Source organism: Hevea brasiliensis, chromosome 6 (assembly GCF_030052815.1).
Source record: "Hevea brasiliensis isolate MT/VB/25A 57/8 chromosome 6, ASM3005281v1, whole genome shotgun sequence".
Lineage (NCBI taxonomy): Eukaryota > Viridiplantae > Streptophyta > Magnoliopsida > Malpighiales > Euphorbiaceae > Hevea > Hevea brasiliensis.
This window is the reverse complement of record NC_079498.1, coordinates 100174561-100187500: the sequence shown is the minus strand read 5'-3', so window position 1 is coordinate 100187500 and position 12940 is coordinate 100174561. Positions and strand designations below refer to the sequence as shown.

The window sequence follows — 12940 nt, the reverse complement described above, 5'->3', positions numbered from 1 at the left end:
CTGCATCGTTGAGATTTATTTAATTAAAATTGAAATATGCATATAAATTTTAATTGATTGAAAAACAATATATATGACTCTATTTAACCATCCAACTTAAAAGTGAATGGGCGAATTTAAGTTTTTGGCCTTTTAATTTTTAAAGTCGTAAGATGCATCATTTAAAGAAAAAAAATGTTGTCCATCAAATTGATGATTCGTTCACAATTATAACCAACAAACATAACTTCGGAACAAAGGAAAACATCATTGAGAGACCTCATCCTCTCTCTAAATCTCTAAGAGAGATTTTTCTATGTTTTCTTTAATTTTCTTGGGGCCCTTAGTCTCCTTCGGTTTTTGCTAGCTAGCTTGTGGCCCCATCTGGGCAGGGGAAGTAATTCATCCTTTGTTCAGAAGTGGATTCACTAGATCCTTTCTCCGGGTAGGGTTGTAATTTTTGATTTCCTTGTTTTGGTCTGGTTGTAGTGGGGCTTGCATGTTTAAAGGGTTCTTGTGAGATGCTTGGTTTCTTTGTGTTTTCTATTTTCCTTTGTTTGTGTATTTTGCAGGTATCTATGGGGAAACAATCTTGAGTCGGCGAGCTCTTTTGTTCTTGTATGGCATGCGGTTTAGCTGCTTCTGGTGGTGGTTGCTCGTGGGGTGCAATCTGAAAGTTTAGCCCGGAAGGCGCGAATGAGACGCCGAAGAACCTCACTATTGCAATCTTTTGCTTTCTTGGTGCCGGTGTGATGTTTCCATGGCTTTTCGAAGGCGGCCAGTGGCTTCCCTTTGTGGGTTTTGGTACCTAGGATGGGGTATTTCTTCTCTGTAACAGGCTTGTGCCTGTGCATGCAAATCCTGTTTTTCTTCTCCCTGGTGGTTTCTTCTTCCACGAGGAGAGGTGGGCAATGTGGCAGTGCGGAGGACCAGTAAACGGCGCAAGCTTTGCCTTTGCTACCTAGAGTTTCCTCTCTGCTTAATCTCTATACTTGGAATGAGTAGAGTAGGTTCTGGTCCTTTGGGCCGATTGTTTAGCCTCTTCGGTTCTTGTCTCTTTTGGACTAGTCTATGAGCTGGCCCATGCTTATAATGCTATGGACTTGGACCATTTAATGAAATTGCTTTGATCATTGGTTGAAAAAAAAAAAAAAGGTATACAAATATAAAAATAAAAACAGTACTATCCAAAAAGTATATTTTATGATTTCTTGATTTAAAATAAAATAAAATCACTTTGTTAAAAAATAAGGTGATTTAATGAAATTTTATAATTTATTTTATTAAATTTTTATAAAATATTTTTTTTATAAAATAATTAATTATGAAAAATTTATTAATTTCAAAAAAATTTTAATATCTTAAATTATCATATTTTTTATAATATTTTAAATTTTAATTAAAATAATAGATGTTAAATATTTAAAGCTATATAAGTGTACCTTATTTAATTTTATTTATAATATTTTTTAATATTATTAAAAAAATGTTATATATATTCTTTTATGTGATGAAATTTTATTTTTTTTATTAAATTAATAAAATTTTCATAATTAATTATTTTATTAAAAAATATCATTTTATAAAAATTTAATAAAATAAATTGTAAAATTTCATTAAATTATTTTATTTTTCTTAATAAAATAGCAATTATAAAATACACATACCTAAAAATAGCAGACAAGGGTTTCATATACTCAATGGCTTTAATCCATTTACTATTTTTTTTCCGAGAATTATTCTCTTGGTTTGAAGGTTTCATATACTATCTTGGTTTATTATTTATCATTAAATAATATAAATTTATTTACTAGAAAAAATAAATTAAAAATATAAGTTTAAATATAACTTTGATAGTAAACATATTTTTTTATTAAAATTATAATATTTAAATATATAAATATCAAAATAAATTAATTTAAAAAAATATATATCTTTATTTGAAATAAATTTTGGAGATTCACAGCGGACAGATCGTTTCCTATTTTTATCCCACACGATACCAAGTTGAGATTAGAGAAAATTATTTGAGTGTGGTACAGGTTGGATTAGTTTAACAGTCTGTTTGATATTAAGTTTAAAAGGTCAAAACTACTTTTTTGAATAAAATCATCATTTTAGATTACGATGAAAAAAGCAGTTTAAAAAAAATTATTTGATTATTTTAATATTTTTATAATTAAAATTGATTAAATTTAATTTTTAATTATTTTTAATACTTTCTAATTAATATATTTAAAAAAGTGATTTTCTCATTGGCAGTTTCAATGACAATGATAAACAAGTCTTAAGTCGAAATCAATTGCCATTTCTAAGTATATATATAAGAGAATAAAATATGAGGAGTGAGCAAAGAATATCATTTTCTTGGATGTGGTCATGTTGGAAGTAACGGTCCTTTCAGGTTTTGGGTATCTTTTAACAAACAAACAATAAGAAAACGATGGAGAAAGAATTTTAGAATAGGCTAATTATATAATTACTGATTTTTAGTGTTTTTTCAGATATTATTTTTTTTAATATTTTTAGAAAATGAGGACTATAAAGGCATTGCTTTAAGTGGATATTTGTCAACAAATTTTATTGACAATGCTACTCCCTATCGTTATACATAAGTGTTGGGACGTGAGTGGTGTGTTGTGTTAATAGGAAAAATTTAATGCAAGTCCATCTGTCATGGAATTGGTCTTTTGGGATCATATATTAACTGTGAAGGGTTTGCATATTGACTTACAAGGGTTAATGAATCTTGATAAAAATTATTATAATTTTTTCATGATTTTATTAAAGGGCGTGACTGTCCCTTTCTTGAATTAGTGTGTGAGTCTTTATCTTTAATATAAAAAAAAAAATACAAGTTTATTATTCTTATTTGCACTGGCGAATAAGTATATTGACCTTTTTTTTTCCACAAAATCTAATAATATTTTAAAATAAATGGCGTTTGCATTCAAAATCATCGCGACTTTGTATTAATTGGTTGAACATTCACATTAAATAATAACCTTAATGAAAAAAGAAAACATTAAAGAATAAATCAGTGAAATCATTTTTAGACTGTAAAGTTTTCATTAAAAAAAACCTCCAAAGGATAAAGCGAATGAAAGAACTACAAAAATTCTATAATTGCAGGCGGCCGTGAGCTTAGTTCACGACACTGCATAACCTCCTGATTTCACCTTGAGTTCCTGTAAGAACATCGAGAGAGCCCATGTGCACCATTGCCTTTGCAAACTTGGCAGCCCATGCTCCACCATTCCTCGCATTGTTCACCACCATCCTCTGTGTAGAAGGACTGTTCATCAATGTCTGATCTGAAGTCAATAATCCTCGATTCTTCTTTAACTCCATGTAGTATTTGTTGTCCATGCAATTAGGCGTAGGATCAAGTGCTACTGTTGGACCTCCGCTGGCCCCATTAGCGCTGGGTGGCGGGCACTTTGTCTTCAAGAAAGCTGCATACCTGGGGTCCATGGAGGGATCCTGGCCATGAGTGGCATTGAAAGAGTACAGACGCTCAGAGAATGAAGAGCAATGTGAGACGCCAATGGAATGTGCTCCTGAGAGTGTCACCATCTCATCCGCTGACATTCCCTTACGGGCAAAATTGTCCGCGAGTTGCTGTGCATTGAAGAAGGGAGGAGGGAGTTCTGCGACTTCATCCTCTCTAGACACACGTCCGTCCCTCCGTCCTGCCCGCACGGCGTAGTTTATCCCTCCAAGCTTGCAAGAACTGTCGCGTGCAGCGAAAGCAAGAATGTCTGCACATGACACAGTTTGTGGACATAAGGCTTCAATTGCAGCCTTTGCTTCATCAATGACCTCGAAACCTCGTAAGCTAGGATTGTTAGCAATATGTTCTCTCTCTGATGGGTTCCCTGGTGTGGATTTGAGCAGAACAGAAGCATCACAGCCCTGTAAAACACAGAACCAAATGATCAATATATATGTTGAAGCAACAAAACAAAACCATATACAAGACAATTAAATAAGCAGAAATAGTTGAAGCACACATACCCTGACAAAGCAGTCATGGAAATGCATCCTAATAAGGCCAGCACCTAACCCTGGATTTTGAGACACGGCTTTGTTTACTGCTTTTCTCACAATTGCTTCTGCTGATGGGCAAGAAGATTTGTAGAATCCCACTCTAAGGGAGGCCAATGACAGGGTAGAGCATAGCACAAGGAAAACAATGCAAGAAGGCAATATTGTAAAAGAATTCAACTTATAGCTACAGCCAGAAGTCATTGTATGAATAACTTACGATGAACTTGCTTGACTAAAAGGAGAGTATCGACAGAATAGACAAGCTAAAGAAGGATATTGAAATTGGAATGTATAGGTAGTGAAGCGAATAGGTGAACTGTGTTGGTATTTATAGGTGAGGAGTTTAGTGAAGAAGGTACGTTATTGCAGCTTTCTTTCTTTGAACATTTCTGTACTAGAATAGCTTCCCTGAATGTTCCTTTTCTGCTCACTTGCTCTTTCCACACTTCTGCATGGGATTTTATCTTTTTGGATATTATGATGGATGGGTGGGTGGGTGGGTTAGCTTCCATTTCTTTGACTTTTACGATCAATAACAGCTTTTAACGATGAGAAAGTGATTGGTATGTCCGATAATTTCTTAAAGAAACTTCAACTCTTTAAACAAAGAAACTTTCAATTCTGTGCTCATTAATTACCATGATCAGGTCGTGATTGGAAAATTACATCTACATCCGGAATCCACAGTTTTTGAATTTTTCACCAGTTTGTAGCGTTGTGATCTTTAAATGTTGATGTATCTGCCTGAACTTACCATCTCGCTGAAATCAAACGAGTACAAAGAAAACCAAAATGAAAAATGAAAAGTTCTTGTCTTTTTGTTTATGTTGGTTGGGGATTAATCCACCTCTGATAGACCACAAAATTTTCTGAAGTCATTTCTCTGAAGACCATACACTCTCGTATGAGAGCAACGAGCGAAGCTAGTGATAATAGTAATTAGCTGAACAAACAAAAATTGATGATAAGAATGAATGCCTGAGTAGTGCATTGTTATGTGAATTGTCACAGAAAAAAAAATCATTTCTCAATTGCCTTAACAGTTGATTCAGCGTTAATCAGGCGACAAATATACTGTTTGGTTAAACAATCCATTCAAAATAGAACTTATCATATTAAAAACAACGTATAAAGATTATTCCAGCATATATATATATGTTTACACACATTTAGGAAATGCTCCAGGAGTCTTCAGGATGATCGTCTATACTTGCAAAACTGCTTGTTTGGTCATCATGGCAGCACCAGCAAAATAATCACATTGACAGCTTCTTTAGCTTTTAAAAAGGAATCATGCTGCGCTCAAGCAGTTTTCCCATGTTCCATATTTTGAGCTGAAGCTTCCTCCACCACTCTGCTGGGCATGCTCGGAAATAACTGCCCGGGCACAAACATTCCATGTCCTTGCAATTTCCCCAAGTGACATGGGTTGTGAAAGGCTGCGGAGAGAAATGCTAAACCTTGACTTAGCCTTCGCTGAAAGATCCTTGTATTCCTTACTGTTGAAGTAGAATGTAAGACCCAAGATGATTACCAGCAATTAAAAGAAAAATATTCTAATGCAAGAAGGAATGAGCAGACTGACAAAAATGACAAATATTATAACCGATTTAGTTCATCAGATCCAAGTTTGCTGCTGCACTAAGAGGGGTAAAAATTTAAACTCAAGCATGCTGGCATACTCTTCATAGAGTTCGTGAATCAGAAGTGCTTGAGACTCATTTTAAATTTCACTATTTTACTGTGCCAAAATTGGATTATATTAATTTCTCCTTATCAAATAGCAGAATTCTAACCAGCCAATCAGATAGCATACCCCAAGAAACCCAAACAGCTTAAAATAATCCGTCTATAATGTCTAATTTAATGCCTATCCAAGAGCAGGTAAGAGTCCTCCAATACCTTATCATTACAAGATCCACCTTATGCACACTATATAAAAGTTATAGTCTTTATATGAATTGATGCTCCGCTGACCAAAATTTCTGACAATGCCAGTGATGATGAAAATCTGATACCTTGTTCCCTTACCTGATTTCAACTGGTAACTTGTCCAATAGTATTGGGGAGCAATTAGGATAATTTGTAGGCACGAGCAATCTAAGGGGCTGAATTGGTGACTGCACAGTAATCAAGCACAAATAAATACAGAGAAAGGCATGGCCCGTGCAATATATCATGTTATATTAGGTCTGAATGCCCACCATTTGTGCTGAAGTGTACTGTGATTTCAAGTTTGGACTAAGAGCTACAGCACTGAAAGAACACTTAAAAATGGTTCCTTCACCCCCTTCTGTAGCAGAAGCTGCAGCAGTTGGATCAACATCTTCCTCACTAATATCAACCACAGTGTCTATAAGTCGTTGATTTATTTCCCGTATCTCTTCCAAAAGAGCATGATTAGCCTGCAAAGCGACCATGCCATTTATCCATTGAGAAGAAGCCAAAATGAGAGTTCCCAGCATGAGTGAGGTGGAACTAACACACCGTTCAACATTTTTCCACAATGAAAATTACCAGTAGAGTTCCCCCAGTATGAAGATCTTATGGTTTTTGTTTCTTGTAAAAAATTTTCTCAAACACACTATCAAATGACAAAACATCTTGCTCATCCTGCTATTCAGAATTTTGACTAAAGTACACGAAAAACTTATAGCAAACACAATGTCTTTCACCTTTTTCTCTGTTAGAATGCTTAATGACGAAATTGATGAGAAGGATTATTTTGGTTGTGGCCAGGAATGTACAGAAAATTATTCTAACATGTCAAAATTGCACAGGATAACATTACAAATATAATGTATGGAACCCAACCCTTTGTGAATCAACACAATCTCATGGCATGAGACAAGAGGCATACACCAATAAATTTTTATATGCAACCAAAAAATCCACAGATTATTATGGTTCAACCAGAAAGCAAAAGGCACCAAAAACAATACCTCAATTTTTGGCCTCTTGACCCTTGATGTTGCAGTAGACTCCAAATCAGATGTCTCTGGACCATTCAACTGCTTGAAACTGTCGCTTATGCTACTAGCTGATGATCCAATATTCAAGGGCATGGCACTTGTATATCGCCTCATTTTCCTTGTCCCAGTCATTCCATCTTGGATGGTAAGATTTCTTGCCTGAAGCCGACAATTTGTCATTGCTACCAAATCCTCACCCACTGCAGCTCTAGATCCATTACCTGGGGCTGATCCTGCAATTCTGTCAATCATACTGACAACTGAGCCAATGTCAGTGACAGAGGCACTCAGTGCTTTAGGGGACATAGACTTAACCTGGGAATTACATTTATAGCATGAGTATGTCATTCATGATCAATAACAAAATACCAACAGAAATATTCTCAAGATATAGGCTTCCCATAATACATCAACACCGCCCGCGCCCCGCCCCCCAAAAAAAAAAAAAGAAAGAAATCCTCTAGGCACCTTTAAGATTAGGGAAGGTAAAAGTAAATAAATAAATAGACCTAGAAAAGGCAAGACCAACCGCTTTAATCAAGCGCTCAAGAGGTTGCTCTGTGACACTTGACTTGCCAGAAGCAGTAGTTAAAGCAATTCCATGTGCGCCATCAGAACCGGTAAACTCTGCAAGCAAAGGTGAGGCCGATATCCCAGGAGTGCCAATTGCAAGGGATGGAGCTGGTGCTTGAGCACCAATTTGTTGCTGTCCAATATTTTGCAGCATTTGAAAGTGAGGAAATACCAGATACTGGTTTCTCAAAATCACCTGGCATAGGGGATGGGGCTAAAGGAGTTGAAGGAGATGGCACAACAAAAGGAGAATTAGCAGACTGCAAAGGGGTTCCTGTTTTTGTTAGAGATGACAACAGATTTTGCTGATCAACTTGAGGAGAAGAGTGCTGCGATAACTGAGGGGAAGCAGCCTGAAGCAGCTGAGGTGAAGAAATAGGAAATGAAGATCCTGATTTCATCTGTTGATGGGGATAAGCTGTGCGCTGACCTGCAGAGAGATGTTGCTGAAAGACACCCGGCTTAACACCCATCCCTTGTCTGATCTTAAGCTCATTGACATCATTCATCTGATGTAACTGTGGCATTTGGTGTACCTGCATTTGTGCAGGCAACTGCTGCTTTGCCTGCTGCTGCTGTAGTAACTGCTGCTTCTGCATTAACTGTTGGCGCTGTTGAAATTGTTGTTTCAGCTGCTAAGTCTGCAGCAGTTCTTGTTGTTTCAGATGCCGATGTTGAAGCATATTGGGATTCGACTGAAGGGGAACATTTGGCTGCAACATATTTACCCCACTCTGCGATGAAAAATTGTTAATATTGGCCTGTTGGGTAGTGCTCACAGGAATCTGTTGGAGAGAGCCTACTGCTGCATGCTGCAATGAGCTCATTGCATTTCCTTGGCCTGAATCTAAATTGGAAGCTGGCTGCAGGGAATTCATCATGTTTTGCTGTGATGCAGAACCCGATAAAGAAGACACAGAATTATGCTGCAAACTTGACATATTGTTCTGCTGCATTGTTGGCATAGACCCTTGCAAATTCATTGATTGCATTTGGGGGTTCATTTGATTTTCATGAGACTGCACTTGAGTAACTTGAGATTGTGGTTGCTGGATATGAGGCTGGGGAAGTTGTCCTTGTTGAAGGGGCTTCCTGGGTCTATTGGTGTTTATAAAATTTATAATCTGCTTCTCATAGGAACCCAATTTCTCCTTAAAACCAGGCAAAATATTATTTTTTGAAACCTGTAAGAATGATATTATGCGCTCTAACATGGTCTTAAATATTTTCAGCTTCTCGAGCTGCTCTGACTTAGGTTGTTGTGGAAGAGAATCATGCTGTAAAACAAAGAATAACATACTTGTGAGCTTCAAGAATTGCATTAGAACTTTGCAGCAAAATTTGCATAAATACATTTCTTCAGTTTTCTTGCTTATTTGCAAGGATTTTCTTCTTTATCTTTGCACGTGGCCTTTTTTGGAGAGGTGGGCAAGGGAAATGAAGTGACAAGTGCTGATGATATAAAGATACTCAACATATGGACAAGCAATGCTAGAGTGAACCGTAGATTAGCACAAGCTCAGCATTCTTACAGTAAGTGAACTGAAAAGTAGTAGTTTACAAGTAATGCATAAGCAATAAATTGAGAAAAAAGATGTAGTGAGTTAAATTACCTGCTGTAACTTTGTGGCAATTTTCTGGTACATTTCATTTAGTTCAGGCAAGTACATTTCCTTCATGCCTTTGATCTACAATTTTTAAAATATCATTAGAATGCTATAAAACAAAATCTTTATTTCTTCAGGTAACACAGTAAAAAATAAGAGCATAAATAATCAAAGAAAATTACTATAAAACAAATCTTTATTTCTTCAGGTAACACAGTAAAAAATAAGAGTATAAATAATCAAAGAAAATGTATAGTGAATGCCAAAAGGTATAGAATGAAAAATAGAAGAGGATATCAATACCAGAGACTTGACAAGGCATATTATTTTTACATAAAATGAAAAAACATGAAAGTTTATGTAATCTACAATTTATTTGAGAATAGGGCTTATTCCAAACTACTTAATGCCTGGTTTTATTTTTGATAATGACAAACAGATGTCACAAATTTTGCAGTGTCCATTGTGACAAGACACCTTTAATCTATTATCCATATAAAACTTGAAGCCTCCATATAAGTTATTATAACATTAAAATTGAGATTAAGCATCAAAAGAGTTTTTGCCTTGATCAAACATATAGATTCAATAATAAAAGAAAAATAACTAAGAATTCAACAATTCAATTTCATTTGTATGAAAATTTTGAAATTAGAATAACAGATGTGGTCATGATTCAATGGAATACATTCACTTTACAATTCATCCGTTTGAATATATAACTAATAACAAATTATGAATTTCATTATCAATTACAACTATAAAGTATTGACTGAACTGAACTACATTAAAAGAATGGAGTAAAATAATGCATGTGCAAAAGGACGCAAAATCAAAATACAAGTTTTAGGGGAGGGGGAATGCAACATAAGATTTTGTTGCTCTAACCAAACTAGTCAAAACATGAATAAATGATTGACCTTAAAAGGAGAAGTTTTATTCTCTTACTGCTTATTTCTTGTTGTCACAGTGATTATGATCATTCCTAGCTAACCATAATTATTTCCAAACCAATACTTCCTGTGTACCAAAATCCCAAACAAAACTCCCTTAAATTTGGTCCTATGACAAAGAAACTTCCTCAAACAAACAACAAGTCATTAAAAATACCTTTTGGTAGACTTCCTCTTGCCAATCACCTCCGTTTGCATGTCTGGTTTGTGCCGTCGAATCAACGGATGCTACAATAACAAAACAAATATATACTCATGTAAGTCCAACTGGAACTTGCGCAATCTATATAAGCTCCACAAAGAATCTTCATAAAAAAGAATGTACAGTTGCAGGAACAGAGAGATCAATTGAGGTGCATCATGCATTGCAATTGTAACTAAAACAACTACAACCACCAAAACTGCTACAAAGTATATGATGAATGAAGAATTGATAGGATAGGAAACTTTATTAATAAATCATTGTCATGTGCTTTGCCTTCTTTTAAACCCACTTCACTCGAATTTATTCATCTTAGTGAAGGGAAAAAATTTGTTGATAGTAAAATTTGAAGAGTATATATATATATATGTCATTTAAAAAAAAAAAATTGGAGTTCCTTCCCAATTGGTCAAAGGCTCAAATTGTTCATAATTTTTTTTAAGTCAATCAAGCTATTCACATTAAAATTGATTTAATTAAATTTTGTTATATTTTAATTTTAATTTAATTTTAATTATGTACTCTCATGTGATGAAACAAAAATCTATTTATTTATAAAAAAAATTAACAATTAATTCAAAATTAGAATTGATTTTTTTTCCCTCTTCATAATCCATCCACATCAACGTTATAAATAAAGGAAGAAAAGCTAACGCTTGAAGAAGAAGAAGAATACAGAACACAATAATTACTTTCAAATTGTAAAGTCATAAGCAATATCAACATGCAACCACCAATTAATTATCACAATGATCACCATGACTCAACTAACAAAATTAACACATCAAACATTTTACTAGAATTTCAATTCAAATGCAATCGACGACATCAATCATACGAGAATTCAAAAATATAGCTACATTGTCACAACAATCAGTAGATTCTGCTGCATCATTGAGATTTATTTAATTAAAATTGAAATATGCATATAAATTTTAATTGATTGAAAAACAATATATATGACTCTATTTAACCATCCAACTTAAAAGTGAATGGGCGAATTTAAGTTTTTGGCCTTGTATGGCATGCTGTTTAGCTGCTTCTGGTGGTGGTTGCTCGTGGGGTGCAATCTGAAAGTTTAGCTCGGAAGGCGCGAATGAGACGCCGAAGAACCTCACTATTGCAATCTTTTGCTTTCTTGGTGCTAGTGTGATGTTTCCATGGCTTTTCGAAGGCGACCAGTGGCTTCCCTTTGTGGGTTTTGGTACCTAGGATGGGGTATTTCTTCTCTGTAACAAGCTTGTGCCTGTGCATGCAAATCCTGTTTTTCTTCTCCCTGGTGGTTTCTTCTCCCACGAGGAGAGGTGGGCAATGTGGCAGTGCGGAGGACCAGTAAACGGCGCAAGCTTTGCCTTTGCTACCTAGAGTCTCCTCTCTGCTTAATCTCTGTACTTGGAATTAGTAGAGTAGGTTCTGGTCCTTTGGGCCGATTGTTTAGCCTCTTCGGTTCTTGTCTCTTTTGGACTAGTCTATGAGCTGGCCCATGCTTATAATGCTATGGACTTGGACCATTTAATGAAATTGCTTTGATCATTGGTTGAAAAAAAAAAAAAAAGGTAAACAAATATAAAAATAAAAACAGTACTATCCAAAAAGTATATTTTATGGTTTCTTGATTTAAAATAAAATAAAATCACTTTGTTAAAAAAATAAGGTGATTTAATGAAATTTTATAATTTATTTTATTAAATTTTTATAAAATATTTTTTTTATAAAATAATTAATTATGAAAAATTTATTAATTTCAAAAAAAATTTTAATATCTTAAATTATCATATTTTTTATAATATTTTAAATTTTAATTAAAATAATAGATGTTAAATATTTAAAGCTATATAAGTGTACCTTATTTAATTTTATTTATAATATTTTTTAATATTATTAAAAAAATATTATATATATTCTTTTATGTGATGAAATTTTATTTTTTTATTAAATTAATAAAATTTTCATAATTAATTATTTTATTAAAAAAATATCATTTTATAAAAATTTAATAAAATAAATTGTAAAATTTCATTAAATTATTTTATTTTTCTTAATAAAATAGTAATTATAAAATACACATACCTAAAAATAGCAGACAAGGGTTTCATATACTCAATGGCTTTAATCCATTTACTATTTTTTTTCCGAGAATTATTCTCTTGGTTTGAAGGTTTCATATACTATCTTGGTTTATTATTTATCATTAAATAATATAAATTTATTTACTAGAAAAAATAAATTAAAAATATAAGTTTAAATATAACTTTGATAGTAAACATATTTTTTTATTAAAATTATAATATTTAAATATATAAATATCAAAATAAATTAATTTAAAAAAATATATATCTTTATTTGAAATAAATTTTGGAGATTCACAGCGGACAGATCGTTTCCTATTTTTATCCCACACGATACCAAGTTGAGATTAGAGAAAATTATTTGAGTGTGGTACAGGTTGGATTAGTTTAACAGTCTGTTTGATATTAAGTTTAAAAGGTCAAAACTACTTTTTTGAATAAAATCATCATTTTAGATTACGATGAAAAAAGCAGTTTAAAAAAAATTATTTGATTATTTTAATATTTTTATAATTAAAATTGATTAAATTTAATT

General features: G+C 33.5%; 1 protein-coding gene, 1 long non-coding RNA gene and 1 pseudogene across 2 annotated transcripts; 1 reads left to right on the top strand and 2 right to left on the bottom strand.

Annotated features, from left to right (window-relative positions):
* The first annotated feature begins 116 nt into the window (after positions 1-116).
* Positions 117-1100, top strand: LOC131180861 (uncharacterized). The gene is made up of 2 exons (XR_009149537.1): positions 117-424; positions 552-1100. It is a non-coding gene; the product is annotated as an uncharacterized LOC131180861 (long non-coding RNA).
* A 1822-nt stretch (positions 1101-2922) lies between these two features.
* On the bottom strand, positions 2923-4307 carry LOC110645884 (peroxidase 5-like). The gene is made up of 2 exons (XM_021799147.2): positions 3997-4307; positions 2923-3894 (listed from the first exon to the last, which is right to left on the bottom strand). The coding sequence occupies exons 1-2, from the start codon at positions 4228-4230 to the stop codon at positions 3124-3126; spliced, it is 1005 nt and encodes a 334-aa protein (XP_021654839.2). The 5' UTR covers positions 4231-4307; the 3' UTR covers positions 2923-3123.
* Positions 4308-5040: 733 nt separating this feature from the next.
* On the bottom strand, positions 5041-11590 carry LOC131180679 (mediator of RNA polymerase II transcription subunit 15a-like; annotated as a pseudogene).
* Between the last annotated feature and the right edge of the window lie 1350 nt (positions 11591-12940).

Excerpts from the sequence above, each read along its gene's own strand:
- LOC110645884 (XM_021799147.2), bottom strand. The coding sequence starts at position 4,230 with ATGACTTCTGGCTGTAGCTATAAGTTGAATTCTTTTACAATATTGCCT. Across the intron at positions 3,895-3,996 it reads TCCATGACTGCTTTGTCAGG|GGCTGTGATGCTTCTGTTCT; the intron begins GTATGTGTGCTT and ends TGTGTTTTACAG.